This window comes from Centruroides vittatus, unplaced genomic scaffold, assembly GCF_030686945.1.
Source record: "Centruroides vittatus isolate TY-2023 unplaced genomic scaffold, ASM3068694v2 contig_5, whole genome shotgun sequence".
In the NCBI taxonomy this organism is placed as follows: domain Eukaryota; kingdom Metazoa; phylum Arthropoda; class Arachnida; order Scorpiones; family Buthidae; genus Centruroides; species Centruroides vittatus.
The window spans coordinates 120650-140125 of record NW_027122286.1 but is presented as its reverse complement, the minus strand read 5'-3'; the positions used below and the strand labels follow the sequence as shown (position 1 = coordinate 140125).

The 19476-nt window shown below is 27.7% G+C and overlaps 1 protein-coding gene across 1 annotated transcript in view; it reads right to left on the bottom strand.

Moving 5' to 3' along the window:
• LOC136978186 (endoplasmic reticulum transmembrane helix translocase) overlaps positions 1–18511 on the bottom strand; it is a 55339-nt gene extending 36828 nt beyond the window's left edge. The window contains exons 1-5 of the mRNA XM_067273833.1: positions 18073–18511; positions 10260–10349; positions 4714–4898; positions 3832–4060; positions 3679–3748 (exon numbers count right to left, since the gene is read on the bottom strand). Of these exons, the coding sequence (XP_067129934.1) occupies positions 3679–3748; positions 3832–4060; positions 4714–4898; positions 10260–10349; positions 18073–18315 (817 nt within the window). The 5' untranslated portion in view covers positions 18316–18511. The remainder of the gene's footprint in view (positions 1–3678; positions 3749–3831; positions 4061–4713; positions 4899–10259; positions 10350–18072) is intronic.
• Positions 18512–19476: the final 965 nt, after the last annotated feature.

Genomic DNA, 19476 nt, shown 5'->3' with positions numbered 1-19476 from the left:
TGGAAAAATATGCAAATATCAATGGACTGAACAAAAAATTCAAGGATTAGACGTAAATACTTACTCCCAACCAGGGCCGGATTTACATAAGGGCATTTGGGGCCTGTGCCCAGGGCCCCCACAAAACTAAAAAAAGATTATGTTTAAACATAATTTTTTTTCTATTACCGTGACAGCCTAGTGTAGCCTAATCATGAGGGCAAGAGGCAGAGAAAACCAAACCTGGGAAAAAACCTATGAAACATCGGAAAATTTCGGGAAAAAATTTCACATAGGTATTTTTCAGTTAAATTAAAATAATTAGTTTTACGCTATAAAATATATGTATGTTTACAATAACCTTATTTTTAAATAAAATTTACAACTTCCTAGTTCAAATCTAATTGAAAGTACAGTATATTGTGTAAACTTTCTAAATCATCAAATTTGCCTACTCTTAAAGGGGGAACAATTCGAATTTGTCCCCCCATCGAATTTGTGCCCAGGGCCCCTGGATTGGTAAATCCGGCCCTGCTCCCAACTTTCTATGAATTGCGCAAACATAACCCCTTGGTCAAACTACATAATAACACTTTAATAATTGAATGCGAAAAATTAACTTACAGTCTAAATACTGGGAAATTAGTCTATGTGGATACCTTTCTTCCGTCTTCTAGATTAACAAATACAACAAGCTGATATACTAAGAAGCAAAGTAAAATTCAATACAATAAAACTTACTTGAACAACTAATTATTTACTGTTGTCAACTCGAATAGCCAAGGGCTTAAAAATAAAATTCCACTAATCAATTCTTTTTACTCCAAGCACGAACCCGATATCTTCGCTATAATAGAAACATGGATAACTTCTGAACTGACTTATAAGTCAAATTTTTTTGATAAATTTACAATTGAATCAGTAATGGCACATAAACCAATAGGTCCAGGTCATCCGAGCGGTGGTCTCTGTATATTAATAAAAAAAGATTTTTGTAAAATAATACAAACAAAAAAATCCAACAACTACATCCTTCTTATTTCAATCAACAAACCTATACTTACAAATATAACTAATAAATTAATGACCTTAATGCTCGTTTACATCCTGCCTGATGATTTAACAAATCTAAATGAAACCTCCAAACTAATTGATATTTGGCAACATATGACTCCATACTCTATTATACTAGGAGACTTTAATTCAAGAATTGGTGAAACAATGGACTCAAAATATGATGGACCTAATTCTTCAATACAAAATACTTGTAAGTTGAAAGAAAACAGCTGAATAGACTGGGTAAAAAACTAATAAAAATAATAACGGATCTTAAAATGTATATAATAAATGGACACATCAGACCTGATATTCCTGCAGAATACACCTGTTTAACATATGCCGGAAAATCCACTATTGATTATACAATCTGCTCAGACTTACTACTGTATTGCTGTCTGGACTTCACCACAACTACTTTTGACATCTCTGATCACCTACCTACAGTAGCAAAATTTTTACTATTTTCACCTAAGAAATCAGACAACTTATCAATTAAAAGTCAAAGAAAGTACAAAACCTCAAGATATTCAACAGAAATTGAAAATCGATTTACTGACATTCCAATAATAACAGAAAACAATAGTGAAGAAATTTATAAATTAGTGACAAATATAATGAATGATTATATATACGATAATAATGAAAAAAGAAACTTTCATAATAGATTCCGACAAATCTGGTAAGATTTTGATTGTCATAAAATGAAAATGGAAAAGTAATCTAAACTAAAAATTTTCAGACTAAACTCCAATGATACTAACTTTGATAATTACAAGAAAGTCAAACAATCCTACAACAACTTATTCAAGACAAAAACATAACCATAAATTTTTCAAATACCCATTGTTGCTTATGTCAATCCAAAGACTTCTCAGTATTCCATCTTCTAAAAAACTGTGAAGAAATTACAACTTTGTGTGAACAATATGATATCATATGAATATGTAACTGTAGTTCACTTGAACTCAAAATAAACTTAAACTTTCTCAATAAAAAGGATCTATATAAAATGTATAATTACTTTGTTAAAATCACGGAAAAATTTTAAAAAATTAAATAAATGTTATTAATAGTAAATAAAAACTATTATAAAACTTCAATGTCCTAATACAGTATCTTTTACTTATTATGTTCGTGTCTATAAGATACAAGGCAAAATAACTGTACGGTTTTCTTAAATTATGATTGTTTGTTATTTAATATAAATAATACCTTTGTAAACAAAAATTGTTAATTAATTTCATTTCTATGTATCACCCCCCCCCCCGTAACAGGGAAATCTTTCCCTTTTGCTAATAAACTTAAATTGAATTATTAAAATAAACAATTGTTTTTAATTTAGTGAATATTAAATCATACTCAAAATAATTTGAATTTAAAATAATCATTACTGAAATCATACACATTATTATTGTCAATCTTTAATGACTGACCAATTTTAATATCAGTATTGGGATATCACATAATCAATTGGTTTTCTTTTTAAAATCAATATCTAATATTTCCAATATTATAGGGATGGCTGAATACATCTTGTGTAACAGCTCATTTTACTGATATTTTAAGTTTTTATATTCTCATGTACATTGCTAATTAGGCCTCCTCAATACTTCCTTTAGCAAAAGAAACAAGTGCCAAACTGTCTGGCTCGCCAGCAGACAAAATGTGGAATATTTTTTAGGAATAAGATTGTTTTGATTATTGACCTAAATTTTTGGTTTGTATATAAAATACAAAACAGAGCTTTAAAAAGCATGAAAAAAAAATTATTTTTATTTCAAAATTCTTTTCAACAATAGTTAATTGTTGGAATAAAATAAAATTTTCACTCATTCACCCCACAGAAAATTTGCATATTCATGAATTGCATTTAAAAATTTTTCTGAAATGTCTTGATAAAATAACTAAATAGAAGTTTTTATTATCTTTTTTGCAAACATATTTTTCTTTGTTTCTCATATTTTTTTCATAGATATATTTTAATGTATTAATATTTTTACTTTCTAATAAATTTAAAACCTCAAATATAGTTACATTATTGAAAGAAAAATGTATTGCAAAAAGTAAAACATTTGCAAAAATTTAGATTCATTGGTATTCAGAAGAAATATTTGTGCATTTTTGAAATAATTTTTCAGAAAATATGCATGATCATTGTTACTATAAAGAAGTGCAACATGCTAAAAATAGATCATCTGGATCATGGTATTGATGAGAATGCCTGTTTCATTTAATTTTAGTTATTTTCTATTTTATTTTTATTAATTAATCATAGTATTATATCAAGTTTATACTTACACCTGTTTATGCTATCCTACAATGATAATACATGCTTAAAGTAAAATATTCACTTATTTTAAAAAATTATATTATTATTATTATCAGTTTAATGTTGTATGGCAAATTAGAAATTCAAATATAATAAATAAATCTTTAGATTGTCAAGATATATTAAATACATATTGGATCTGAACACATAGAAAAAAAAATGGTATCAAATTGGATCAGATAATTTCTATATTGCTCAAACAATATTAATCCTATTGCCATTAATAGATTTATTTTGAGTTAGTTACAATGCTCATAGCCTTTATTCTGAAATAAAATTTTTAATAAAATGAAAAGTTGAATTTTACTCACCTACAGATACAACATCACCAGGAATAAGATCACTACTAACAATCTGTCTCCATTTACGATTTCTATACACCTGTAAGCAGAACATTATTTTTTCCCATTTAAAAATTTCTTTATATATGTGATTCTTAGAAAAAAATATATATATATCAATACCTGTATCATATATGGCTTATTTCCCATCTTACGAATTTCTGAGAGATTACGAAGTTGTTGATGAACTAATGTACATTCAAATGCTATGAGCATAACTAAGGTAAATACACTGTAATACCAAAATTCATCCAGACACCAAAGTAAAACACAAAACACTTGAAAGACAAAAAATGGAGCTGTTGCTCTTTCTTTAAATAATTCGATAAATTCAGGAACTACCATTTCCAATCTAAATTTAAAATGTAACTTTATGGATTACATACTTTAATTTTAAATAAGTAATAAATTACGTAATTTCATGAATATTTATCAATTTAATTATTATTTATAAATTAAAAATATTAATAATTTAAACTAAAAGGACAAGTGTATAAAATCATTTTAAAATTCAGTTTATATTGATTTTAAAGAATTTTATTTTAATACTAGGATAGTATGAATTAATAAATTTTAGTTATAGTAAACAATAATTCATTCTTAATTTTATTCATCTACAATGAAATCCTGTAAATCATAAATTACAATTTATCACACACTTTCCATTTCATTATTTTATAACAATGCATCATAAATTATTACTTGAAAGATTTTTTACTTTAACTTTAAACTTTAAGATAAAAGTTTCAACAACAATGGCTTTTCTTATAAATATGATAATTTATTATTAGGTTAATAATAGTTTATAAATATGTATGCTAGATATATTTATATTTGTTGTGAGTATATATACTATGAGGATAAATAACTTAGTAATGTTTCATTCATAACACTAATTCATTGATCCTAGTTACTCAAGAATATGCAGGCAATTAATCATTTGTAATTATTACACAGTTTGTTTTACCTTATGTTTATAATTTAAAAAAAAACAAGTAATCTTACTCATTTTTTCCATATTTCCTATCTGCTGCTTTAACTTCTTCTTCATCTGCATATCCCTTCCATTGTTGATAATAGCCAAAAGACAAATCAACAGGAAATTCTAATCCAACAAATGTTTTCTTTTCATCATTATAAACATACTTTGTTTTTTGAAACATAAACCAAATATCCCATATACCATGATCCTAAAATAAAAAGTTTATTATTAATAGAAATATACTTTTCCTTATATATTTTCTATTGTTTTAGATATACTGTATATGGATTTGCATTCATATTCAAATGCTTGATTCATTAAATTATGCATATAAAATTTGAATTCATTAAATTATATCATTATTTGATAAGTAAATCTCGTAAGCAAGTCATAAAAAATTATTTGGTTTTCTGATAAAGAAAACAATAAATAATAATGAATCAAGAGCATCTAAGTTTTGATGTACTGTACATAGAATATTGAATTATTACATAAAGTTCATTATTTACAGATTTAAATAATTCTGAAATTCAAAGCAGTAAGGCTTTTTATGTATTAATAATAAAATTAATTTTAAAATCTTTATAAATTTACAAAATTCTTTCTTATTTAAAATACCATATAATTTATTTTTGAAGAATTACTACTTTATTTCAAGGGAATGTTATGACATGTAATGTCATAATTTGTATTCCTATTTTCACTCTCCTATTTCTACTTTCTTATTTAGTTAAACAACCTTTTAAGTATTTATTTATACAAGAATCTTTTTCTCTTGATTTCTTTAATTTAACTAATGTTAAAAATTTTTATGTATGTGTATATTAAGTTTTATAAAATCATTGGAAAATGTCTATATTTAATAAGGTTTTAGTATTTTCTAATTATTATTCCATGTATATCTTTTGTCAGGTTTTAATTGCAATTATTTTATGCTTTATATTGAAAAGGGAAGAGATTTTTTCAGTCTGCTGTATTAACTATGTACTTTATGTGCATAAACAAAAAAAAATTAATTCCATTAGCATATCCTGTACAAAAAAGAAATAAATTAAAATACAAGTAAAGTTTATCAATAGAAAAGTAAAACAAAACTAAAAACTTTCACATGGTAAACTTAATTGGGTAAAGAAATAAGATATAAGACTGGTTAATACAATGCATGGTTAACAAGGAAATGTACAATTTTTACTTTCAATAACCTTCAACCTAATTAAAAACAACTTAATTTGATAACCAGGAAAAAAAGGCAGAGGTATATGATTCCAATAAAACAAGATAATGAAGCATCATACTAAATGTGTAATAAATTTTTTTTAAAAATAGATTAGAAAAATACAACATAGCATTATAAAAACAAAAAAATAATATCCAAAATGGCTAGCCCTAACAAAGTAAAAAAAAAAAAAAATAAGCTAAGAAAATGCAGAAAAAATTTCACATTCATATTTATTCCTAAAGTAAAATTAGGAATTCCATTAAATAAGTTTGTTCTGGTAGATAATTTTTTAAATATTGTCAAAAAATGATATTTTAGATTATGTCTGAGTTAAACTTCTGTATTTTTATCTATTCTTTGGATGTTATATATATATATATATATAGCTTATCCACAATTATGTATGTAATTAAAGAAAATAAATTAATAAAAAGAAATGTATGTAATTAAATTAATAATGTGATTAAAACTTCATTAAAAATAACCTAAAAATGTTGAAAATGTCTTAAATTTTTTATTTAACACAATAATATAAATTCAGTACTTTTATACTGAACTATAAAAAATATAAAATATTTATTCAATTTTTACTTTATTTTAACATTTACTATTTTTAAGAATTATATTTATGCATCAAGTATATATAAATGTTTTCTTTTCATTCTATTAATAAGTGATTAAATGTATCAATTATAGAAAATCATAGCACAGATTTTGAATATTTTAAATTTAATTTAAAAATCTACTTCCTTTTCAATAATTCATTAAATATTTCAAATCACAACAAAAATTCAAAACTTTCTATACATATAATTAAATTAATGCTTGGAAAAACTTTTATTTACATATTTTATAATTTTATGATTAATTGTTCTAATTTGAAAATGTGATTTATGAGATATTAGAACAGTATTTCCCAACCTAGTGTGTGGAAAAAAATCTGTAATTGCTGCCAAATATAATTTTAAATCAATAATTTTTTCAGTTTAAAAGTTTATACATAGACTATCAAAATTTTCTACAGAACATTTCAGTGTAATCACATTTCAAGTTGGCTGTACTTCAACTGATGATGACACACACACAGGTCATCCATCAATGGTACAAATCTATGAGACCATTGACCATGATACTAACTACATACAATTTGGTGATCAATTCCACAGGGCCTTCAAAATGTAGTTTGGGGAAATGCCCTCACAAATGGTCCTCTGGTAACTGACTTCTGTACCATGAAAATGCACCATACTACACAGCCCTGAGTTTCATCTTTCATCTCCATAGTTCCATACACCAAACCAGACTTGGGATCCTGCAAATTCTTCTGTATCCAGACTCAAATGCACCCTAACAGACAGACACAGAAAAATGGAAAAATTGCTGGAAATTCTCCAAACAATCTAGAGAAATGTACTTTGAAAAAGATAATGCCTGATAAGTGGTAATTACTTTTATCTTCCTACAATAAATTCTGTCCCAGATATTTTTGATCAGCTCTTGTTAAGCTCTTTGCATTATTACATATTTATATAATGCCATGTAAAAATATTGTTTTTCTCTTTATTCCCTCAAATTGATTCATTTTAAAAAGTATAGTATGGTATTGTACAAATGTATTATTATTATTTAAACAGCACTTATAACAGGTGGTTTAATGTCACTGCTATTATTTAATTTGTATCTTTATGTAAATAAATTAAATTATTTTATAACACAAATGAACCCAGAAAGTAACAAAGCACCAATAAATTCTAATATATTAGTTCTAATAACATATGGTTAATAAAATGTCTTTTTAAGTCTAAAACACAAGCATTCATCTATGACATATTCCTCTGTATGGAATCACAGTCCACACAATTAAATTTTTTTATCAAGTATGGCTTCTTCTCCAATAAAACAGTGTTTCTCTCTAAATACACTAAAATATCATTTAAAGTAAGGTTTTTAAAAGACGTATTTAATAACTATTCATCATCACTCAATTTGTATATACTGTATAATATATAATGGTGGTCACTTAATCACATTGTTGCAGGTTTTAAAATTCAATAAATTAATGAAAAGATTGGGACTGACTTTGTCAGAAAAAGATTGCTGAGAATTAATTTTACAATGCTAGTATGTATGTAAATAGGATGGAATGGCACAGAATATTGTGACATCACCCTCAATGTGTATGAAACAACTGTAGAGTGAGAGGTGAAGCTTCCAGGTGCAAGGTAGAGTGATTGGATTTTTTTTGTGTTCCTTGTAGTGACAGGTAGTTAACTTGTAAAATGTTTTGTAAGTGATATGACGTTATTGTTGGTTTTTGTGAAGATTAGTTTAAGATTTCTAATTGTCAGGAACATTTGTAATTTTGTTTTGTTTTTTGATGATTTTGACTAATTATAGTTTAAAAATTTTATAAATTATTGTTTGTTGAATTACTAAAATATAATATTTTTAGTGCAAATTAGTATTGCTTTTGTGAATTTTTTCTTGGCTCATGGAATTATTACATTCAAATTTTTACTAAGTATTTATTAAATATATTTATTGAGTTTTGACAAGTTGTGAATTACTTTTTTGTTTTATTTGTGGACAAGAGTGCTCACAATTTTCTCTTGCCTGTGTGTCTGAAAGTCCAAGCCTGGCAATCAGTTAAACTCCTCTTATTTTTATATATATCACTGCCCATCAGGTAAATCTGGGTAAACTTGTTTGTTTAATCAAAACAGTGCATTATAAGTTTAAATAACTGCTTGGATTTACTAATTCAACAATTTTGAAAAGTCAACAACTTGAATTTTTGTTTTTTGCATTCAAATTCTAATACATCATACCTGAAATGTTCTAAAGATGAAGTCTCATCAACTAGGATAATTTAGGCAGATTATACTAATTATTTCAAATCAGATTTTAAAAATATAAAGAAAGTAAAACTGAATATGACTTGTAAAAATGTCATAATAATGATAAATATTGTGACAATACTTCATTATTATTTTTATGTTTAGGCTCATTTTACATTTAAAATTTCATAATATAGTATTAAGCCTGCTGCAAACTAGTCAATACCATCACTGTTGACTTGATATCAGATGATATTTCTACAGCCATGTGACTACTTTCCTTCAGCAATTTTGCAATGCCAACAGCTTGTCACTCATGATGTAGTTTTAAAAAATCAACAAACATTTCCTCTACTATCCTACGAACTACTGCTTGGAAGAATTTGCTGATAAAATGATGAAATTCAGTAATTAAAATGTGTTACTTATAGATCATCTTGTGAGTTTTTTATTAGCAAATAATTAATAAATAAACAACCAATGTATCGCTAAAGATATTTTATACATTTATATATATATATATATTTTAGTTTCAATAATTTAATGAAATAATTATGATGTTCTTATATGAATGATAATCAGTCAAGAAACTTTTTGTCTTGAAATCACAATTTGTAGTTGAAATGAGTGGCATTAATATTTCACTGCTTCTCACAACCATTGCACAAAAAATCCAACATGTTAGATCTGAGAGTATTTGAAGAAACTGCCTACTTTCCATCAAAGGGTATGATGTAGAGTGATGAATTGATGACTACATGATCAATAATTGAACCTTTCACGATTATACAAATTTAGTTTGATGTTGAATCCAACAGGTTTGCTGCAATATTGACTAGTTTGCACTTAGTCTTAAATATACAGTGCAAAAATTGTTGAAAAAGTAAATCAAACATAAAATAAATTTTGATTGGAAGTTTTTTAAACACAAACAGTGAAAATTACGAGAGTGATGGCTTCAATATTTTAATCAAGATCATCAAGCTGGTCCTAATTGATTTGTCCAATTTTTTGATTATTATAGTAAATAAAAATTTGCAATTTTATTTTAGTTAGACATGGACAGTTCTCAATTGATGAAGAAGCTCCATTCTGATAATCCTACAGTAAATCAATATGATCATAAGTCAAATTACTACATAATATAATAACCAAAGCGATGTGTTAACAAGCTTAAATGCTAAAATCTATAGGTCTGTTTTGTCCTATTTTTTTTATGCTAACTTTACTTTGTTTATAATATAATATTGGTGCACTAATAAGACTAATTAAGATGAATGTACTAAATGTATGACTGATCATTGGATGACAAAGTTTTAAGTAGGATAATCTTTATAAATTTTGAGGAAATTGGCTTTATGAAACTTGATGCAAAATATTCAACTTGATTTGTACAAAATAAAATGCTAATTAAAATAATATATATATATATATATTATAACAACAGTATTATTTTATCACTATAACATATAAAAATATAATTTGTTATGTTTTGAAACATTACTAAACTTACTTTTGAATGATGAAGTTTAACCAATTCAGCAGATCCATTATTTGGAGTTGGTTTCACTTTGACTAATACAGCTTTCTTTGGATCAATAACCTAAATTTTTTAATAAAGAATAAAATTCTTTAGATTAATATTACAATAAAATCAATTTAATAAATTTATCTCATTTACATTAAAGTAAATGAATAAATAAAACTGAATTTTTAAAATATTAATCATGAATTTTAGAAGAACAGTACAGTGAAACCTCTCTTAATAGAGACTTCTTTATAAATAAGCAATTTTCATGATACAGTATAAAAAAGTATATAACCTCATTACAATTAACTTCTCTTAAATGTATACTCTCTTAACAGATAAAAATTAAGACTACTGTCTATTGGCATTAATAAACTTTATTAATTAAAACACACAAAACCAAGCACGCAAATACTTTCAACATTTATAGAATGTCATCTTCAGGTGAAAAGAAATAAATTTTAGAACATTGATATAAAATCTTAAATTTAATGTTAACATCAAACAGAACAAAATTATTCTCAGCCAGGAATTAATTTTTTAAATTATTTAATAGCAACGCCTATATTTTTAGGAACTCTAGGGTGGGTCTATTACAAGAGTATTTTCTCAATAAATACTTCCCAGATAAATAACTAGTTACAGTCCACACACTGTACAATGAAGCAAGACTCATTCCATAAGGACACCAAGTACCCTCCTAGATATTTCTACAGAAAGTTTATTATTACAAATGTCATCTCAATACTCTATTCTGTAAATGTATGTCTCTTTAATCAATTAAAAATTAATTTCAATAGACTATCCACACGGCTTTCAGGTTAGGTACTTCTTTTATTGTTTCATATGCATTTCGGGCTTATCTAAATCACTAAGCCCCTCCTCAGTGCAATACAAAGAAGGTGTTACTGCTTTCTTAATTTTTGTTACACTTATACAGTACATATAACAGATAACATTGAAATGAAATTATTTCCATTTGACATGTATATCCTCTAGGGCAGTGATTCTCAACCACTGTGCCACGGCACACTAAAGTGCCACGAGATTTTTGAAATGTGCCGCCACTGAGAATACTCGTACATAAGCGACGTCAGACAAGTAGTTCAATAGGTTCTACCTTCCTAAGGCGCATTTGGAAATTGTAACCAGTGTTGCCGGTAGTTACCAAAGCGTTTAGACAATGTGACCTAAATAACCAACTGCGTTTAAAAATCACTGTTATGGCAACCTGCGGACTTATCGAAGTAACTGTGTGCGCTGCCAAATTTTAAAATTATTAGAAGTGTACCGTGACGAAAAAAAGGTTGAGAATCACTGCTCTAGGGTACACCAACTTTTATATTTTTCACCAGCACATGCTGATAAAATTTCTGTAAAAATAAAAGAAGTACCTAACCTGAAAGCTGTGTGGATAGTCTACCAAAATTAATTTTTAATTCAATTTAAAGAGACATACATTTACAGAACAGGAAAAAGACAGCTACCATAACTGATATTTGGCAGTACTCTATTGTTGGCTTTGTAATTTTCTTGTTGCATCCCTGATATAAATCATCATTGCACCACTGTTTTCATCTTGTAAGGGAACTAAGTAAATGCCTGATTTTTCTAAAGTAGATAAACAATCTCTTTCAATATATAGTATTCTTTGTAAGGACAACTGTGGTTTTATTGGAAGGTTAAAACCTAATTTTCAAAACTTTCTGGCAGATACTATCTGTTATTGATACAGACATGTGAAATATAATAAAGTTGATATTCTAAATCTCTCTTAATAAATGTAGTATTTTATCACTGAGTCAATCTCCTTGTTTGGAGTTTGTGGTTACAATGAACTCAAATCAAGTCTAAAAACTAAAAATAAAAATAAAAAGTTGATGTTTGTTGTGAAATAGAACACAATTTCCAAGTTGAAAAAGAATCTGTGTGTGTCAATAAGGATGTATGTAAATCACTGACATCTAATTAAAGAGAGAGTGAAAATTATTGAATATCAAACATGAGAAGTGAAAAATGAGAAAATTAAAAGAAATGTTCAACACTGTAAAAATGCAAGTGCAGAAACAAGTACAAGGCTGAGGTACAAGTCTCAACTACTCAACCATTAATGACAACAATCCCGTAATAACAACAAGCAGTAAATCCAATAGAAACCAAGGTAGAAATGCAACTTCTAACTTGCACATATTTAATTTGCTGCTTGTTTGCTGTACCTATTGGATTTTTAAAAGTGTTTTTAAAAATTTTAACATCAGTATTACAGTATTTTTAATATTAATTCAGTTTCAAAAAGTTTAATAATAATTTTAGAAAAAATTATATAAATTATATGAATAGTAGTACAGTATATTCATTTAAAGATTCACCTCAGATAATGTAAATCTCAGTTAATCAGGGTTATACTATAATCTATATAAATAAAAATGTAAATGTTCGTTTGTTCAAAATCTTAAATCTCCGAAAGTTCTTCACCGATTGCTTTGAAATTTTGACAGAACGTTGCATTCGAATATGCACATGTTTTTATATACCTACTATTACATAGATGTCACATGACAATAAGAAAAAAACACCTTTAAAAATACAGCAAAAAAAAATTTTTACTAGTAAAAGCATTTTACTAACAAACCACACCAATGGTTGGAACATAATAACATTGTTTTGATGAAAATAAATCCAAAGGATAAATCAAAAGGAGTGGTGTTACTCAAACGATTTACCTAAAATGAGAAATTATGAGAATATGTTACAACCACAGAATGCCAGTTGGCACCCATCAACTTTTTAGAATCAGTACAACAAAGTTAAGAGATTCACCTCCAAGATAGCAAGGCTTTTACATATGCATAGCTCCACGGTCCAAGCACCAAAAACACCAAGAATTTTTGCATTTGCCAAGATGCACAAGCCAGGAAACCAAATACGTCCTTACAAGATTAGCACAAGATAAGAGAGCAATCAAAAGATTAAATGGAATATGGTGGAGTGGAGAAATAACTAGATTAAGAAAAAGAAGAATATATAATGCTATTGTTAAAAGCATTATATGGGGTGGAGGCATGGAGAATGGCAGGGGAAGAGAAGAGAAAAGTAACAACAGTTGAAATGGATGCATTGAGAAGATCGTACAGAATCTCAAAAAGAGAAAGAATAACTAATGAAATGGGATTGAAGGAGATGGTTTTGGAAGAAATAGAGGAAACAACTTATTTGGTTTGGACATGTGAAAAGAATGAGTCATGAGAGATTCCTGAAAATGTCAATGGAATACATTCCACAAAAAAAGAAAAAGACAAAAACCCAGACAAACTTGGTATGATGGAGTAAAGTTAGGGTTGGAAGGCATCAGACGCCATAAACCGAATATAGATAGATAAATCATTAATGGCTTAAAATTAAAAAGTTAAACATTATTGTTTATTTTGCATTAATTGAAATAACAGTCATACTTAGACATTTGTGCAAAGCATAATATAAATATAGTAGTTAAGACAAATATCATTAAGGATAAAAAAACTACATTTACAAAAATATGTATTTCTGTTCAATTGAGTAAAAATGAAACATTTCACATAAAAATGACATTAGTCATTTTTTGATTTGTTCCTTTGCTCTGTATAAAACTCAAAGAAGAATATAAATGGCAAAATGAATTGCAAACAAAATATTTAAAAAGCTCATTTAAACATTACATTTATGTTTTATTTGGTGATTTTGAATTTCTGCCTTTCTCCCCTATCTGCAACATACCACAGGGTTCTGTATTAAGCATGCTTTTTTTTCTCAGCTTACATAGATAAATTACTAATCAATCCATACTCTAAAATAACTGAACATGCCAATGACATTAAAATTTTATCCAATGATCCCTCCTTCCTTCAAGCTAATATCAATTCTTTATGTTCCACATTTAACAGTTATAATCTAAAAATCAATATTCATAAAACTGTTAGTGTGCGCTTTTCCCTTGAATATATATTGACTCCACTAAAATAAATTATGTTCAGTCTATCGTGACCTTGGTATCATATTTGACAAAAAATTAATCTTTCACAAACATATCACTTGCCATTAGACGTGGCTTCATCTGGCATTTTTGTAAAAATATTTCTTCAAAATCCATACTCAGAACAATTTTCTTTACTAATTTTCAATCAATAGTTGACTACTGTTTACATGTCTGGGCAATGGCTGCCCCTTACTTGTTTCATAAAGTACAATCTGAATTAGATAAAGTTTATTTACTAATATATAAATTCTGCAACCTACCCTATACTGATAACCACAATGTAGGAAGAGTTTGACTTGGTCTCCCTAATCTTACAGATTGCTTAAAATACTTTGATCACATTCTCTGTTTTAAATATTTCAATGGTCAAATCTTAAAGTACTGGTTAGGTCTCTGCATTTCAACAGTAAGAACCTGCAATACATCATGCTTCTTCATCCCATACTTTCGCTTTTCTCTCTCACAAAGATTTTTTTTTACCAAATAGCCTCTCACATAGCCTGTGGAACAGTATCTATATTGTGATTTTAACTTTTTTAAAATTAAGTGTAAATCCATTTTGTATAACACATAATGTAATTGTTGTTTTTCTATGTTTATAATTTTTATTATGTCTTTTATACTTTGTTAATATTTTATTGGGGATCTTTTATTTCTTGTTATGTATGTAATAGAATCATCTCTGACATTTCCAGATGTAGTAAATAAATAAATAAGTAAATATTTCTAGTAATTAATTAATATTACATCTTACATATACAAGTTATAAATGAACTAGATATATCAACATATACCTAGATCTAATTGTAAATGAATAATGCTGTTTAATGAAATTTCTTAGTTTTAATATGAAAAAGATAATTGTTACAGAAAATGCACATTTGGTCTACAAGTTGATTCAAGGCAAAAAGAATGTAAATATTGAATATAAAATGTAAATTTATGTCACAATTAATTGGAAAGATAGTCAATTAATGATAAAATAATTCTATCTCAGCAACACACACGCTTTACAGATACATTCAATTCCTTACAATGCACATTTTCTTTTTCCAATCGATCAGTACAAGAAATATACAAGAGCAGGAGTTCCAAACAAATATAGATTTTCTTGTTCCAACTTGTTTTTAAAAAAATCTCGGGTGTACTATAGATTACCACCTATGGAATTTCAGAACTTTGATTATATATTTAAACTCGGGACCGAGACGAGTTCAACGGTACCCTATTTTTGGACCGGAGACGAAAAATAAAAAAGTTGTTATACATTTTTAATGCTTTCACGAAGACAGCACCATAGTTGCTAGTACTGCCATCTTGCGATAAAGTCTGCAAACCATGACGTCAGACTACGGTCATCTCCAGGAGGGTTAAACACGCAATACGAGAGTGGAGAAAGCAACGCGACTTCCGATCATCGCGCAATCGCCATTTCGGTTAATGTTACTTATGGCAGTGAACATGGCGGCCGTTCCCACTGTTCGTGCTCCTGACTGACCTCCCGGAGGGGAGCTGCCGGCAGGCCGCCATGTGCTAAACGTCACTAGTTATTGATTCACGGTAGTTCTTGAACAAAGTAAAAAAAAGGGGGGAAAACGTCTACTAAAGGCAATTTTAATGGCAAGCGACGCGACTCCTGATCGCGATAGTGAGACCAACTTAGCAGAGAGAGCAACGCAACTCCCTATCATCGCACGATCGCTGGAAAAAAGTATGATGACTTTTTTATTTTTCATCTCCGGTCCAAAAGTAGGTTATCGTTGAACTCGTCTCGGTCTCCTGAGTTCAGATATATACCCAAAGACTCGAAATTCCATAGATGGTAATCTATAGTATCCCCTAAATCTCAAAAGGAAATTTTGTAAATCTACACTTTGATCTAGCTATTCTTATAGATCATATATCAGAAACACAATGTTGTGAAAATTTCACAACATTGCATTTCTGAACAATTTTAAAGTTGAAAAAGAATCTGAGAATGATTCATGTATGTATAACATTTTTTTTTTACTTCCAATTATACATTAAATAATTAAAACTAATCATAAATGAAATCATACAGGAAGGATTAATATTGTAATCAATAAATATTTATCGATAAAAGAAAAATAATAATAATTTTTTAAATATTTATACATTAATATGTGTAAATATAAACATTTTTTTTATACTTTAATACTTGTAAATATAAAGATATCTATAAAAATAAAAACTTTCAATTTTGTAATAAACTGTACATTTTATATAACTACTTTTCAAATTTAATCAATAATAATCTCAATTTATATATCCATACATTCACAGTGTAACATCAACTGATCTTGTACAGTACCTAAGTACTTCTACATATAGGATAGATGTACCAGTTTTGACCAGTGTACCAGTTCTGGCCAGAAAACAAATTTAACTTAAAAATATAATCACCACATATTCAAATCTGTCTAATGAAACAAACTTTTATTGTTAACTGTTCACACAGTTAACAATAAAAGTTTGTTTCATTTGTGATTATATTTTTAAGTTAAATTTGTTTTCTGGCCAAAACTGGTACATCTACCCTAGTACTTAGTTTATATAAAAACTTGTAATAAATTTTATTTTTTGAATTCTGGAAGCACTTATAAATTAAAGAAATACCATATCATCAAACTTAAACATAAAGCAATAACTGCCATCCTGTTCTTAACTTTCATGGAAACTAACAAATATAACTTTAAAGTGCAAGCTTAGGACTTGATTTATCACAGAAACAAATTTTTAAATATAATGTCATATACATTGATCAATTAATCCATTTCACCATCACTACAATCTCTATTCAAACTTAGAAAGAAATGCTAATACAGTTCTATAGAATAGTACCAATTATGCATTTATTATATTTGAAAAACTTTATATATATATATTTGTACTGCATTTAATACAAATGATTGTACTTGTATTACAAATTATTGTATTGCAGCATCGTAGGTCTGGCAAGTCCCATAATGATAACAGCTGAGTGGTGAGATATACAGCCCAACATATCCAGGATTTATTGCCCGTGAATAATTCCTAAATGCTTGCCTGGATTTGATCCCAGTCCCCAGAATGGTAGGCTAATTGTGTCATCATCTCAGCTATCTGGCTGTCAACATTATTAAGTTCCAGAACCGAATCAAAAAACCTCTATGATGATGAATTTTAGTTTTTAAATTCAACATTTTAATTAGATTTATAAACAATGATTATACGGTGAAAAAATATTGTTTTCTTCTAAATTTTTCTAGGCTGTGATAGGTAAACAAAACATATTACCTAAAATTTTTATATAACATATGGTATATGGTCTGGAAGAATTTATTTAAATTAATTTGTTATAAATACCTCTAAAGACTCAAAATAAGAAATTATAGTTTTGATGATTTTAATTACTGTAATTATTGAGCATAATAATAATACAAATAATATGCTTCAAGTCAATTCAAACTTGAGTTTTATTTCCATATATAGAGGAAGATTAAAATAAAGTTTATGGTTAAATAAAATAATTTAGATATGGAATAAAAGAAAAATTTTAACTTAGGCATCTTTTTGAGTAATGAAACGAGACTCAATCATGACGAATTGTAAATAAATTTAACAGCTTGCTTAAAATTCAAAAACTTGAAAATGATCCAAAGGTGAATGAATGATCAAATTGCCATTTCATAACATATTATAATGAATGAATGTTTATGGAAAGAACATTAAAGTAAAGTTATTTTTATCAGTAAACTTTTAGCATTATTTTCATTATATACTAACCTTATTACAGCAAAATAGAGATTTTATATTGACAGACCAATGACAGAATAAACATGCCAGAATCTGCAGGAAACCGATGAATGAGAAAACAATCAGTCCAGCTTCGTAATACTCTTGCACACCGTAAATAGATACCCATAAATATAACCAAGAGAAATAGAGAAGAATAAAAGGTCCAATATAACCGTGTAATAAGACATTTCTTGGTTTATACAAAGTCACACTTGCAATCAGTTCGTCCATCTTGAAACATTACAGGACCGCATCTAACACGTCGATTTCTTTCATTTGCTTATTAATATCTTCGGAAACGTTAATAATTTAAACTGAAATGTTAATAAGAAAACAAAGAGCTAAATTTCAAGTGTAATTTTATCCATTTCTTAATAAAATACTAAAAACTTTTAAAAATAAAAAGGAAATATAATTTAAAATCAGGTTGCCAACTTTTTATGGTTTTATTTATTATTAATATTATTTTTTTTTTTTTTGAAATAAAAAAAAGAAATTTTAATTTGTTTAAAAGCATTTTAATACCGTACTCAATCAAATTTTAAATTATAAATAATTTAAATTACACTAATTAAATATTGAATAAATATATGAAAATCCCATTTCACATTGTGATGCTTAAACACATTTTTTATTCATTTTCTACTCTTTATGTCCTCTGGGACTGAGAGGGCATTTTTCCATATCCATAGTGGATTAGGTCAAGCCTACAAGAAACCCAAACGCACCTCGACCGACTACCTGTAGCGAAACCCACTTAACGTGGAGCACAGAATAACGATTTGTGTAAGGTTCGTTAACTGCCTTTTGCTAAGGGGACTTATGGAATGTTCCGCGTATCGCTCTCGTTGAGTTATGAGAAGAGCTCAGAATAGGTCCCCTGGTCCTTCAGAGCAGTAGGCTGCCACCGTAGCCACTCGGCCATTCGGCCGGCAGTGTCTTCCATTGTCGGTAGTTACAAGAATCATCTCCGTGGTTGGCAGGTACAAGAATAAGCTTTTTTTATAGCGGAAAATAAAAAGTTGACTTGTCCACGTCCGTCAGGTACAAGGATCGCCTCTTCTGTGCCTAACAAGTTCAGGTTTCGCTTCTTTCTTTTCGGCTCTGGCTCAATTCTATCGCGATACGACAAAGTCGTGCGTGTCCTAGTAACATAATGTTAAACATTACTTCATGTCTTAATGTATAAGTATTATTTTCTTTCTTTCATTCTTTCTTTTTTTTTCATTTTGAATGCTCGTAAGAATAAAAATTCTCTAAAACATAAAAATGTTTTATTTAAAACATGTACTTAAATTTTTTTTTGCATTTATATTCATACTTGCTAACGAAAGAAAAATATTTTGTTTCTTTAATATATAATAAGTACAGTGAAACCTCGCTTAACGTGCA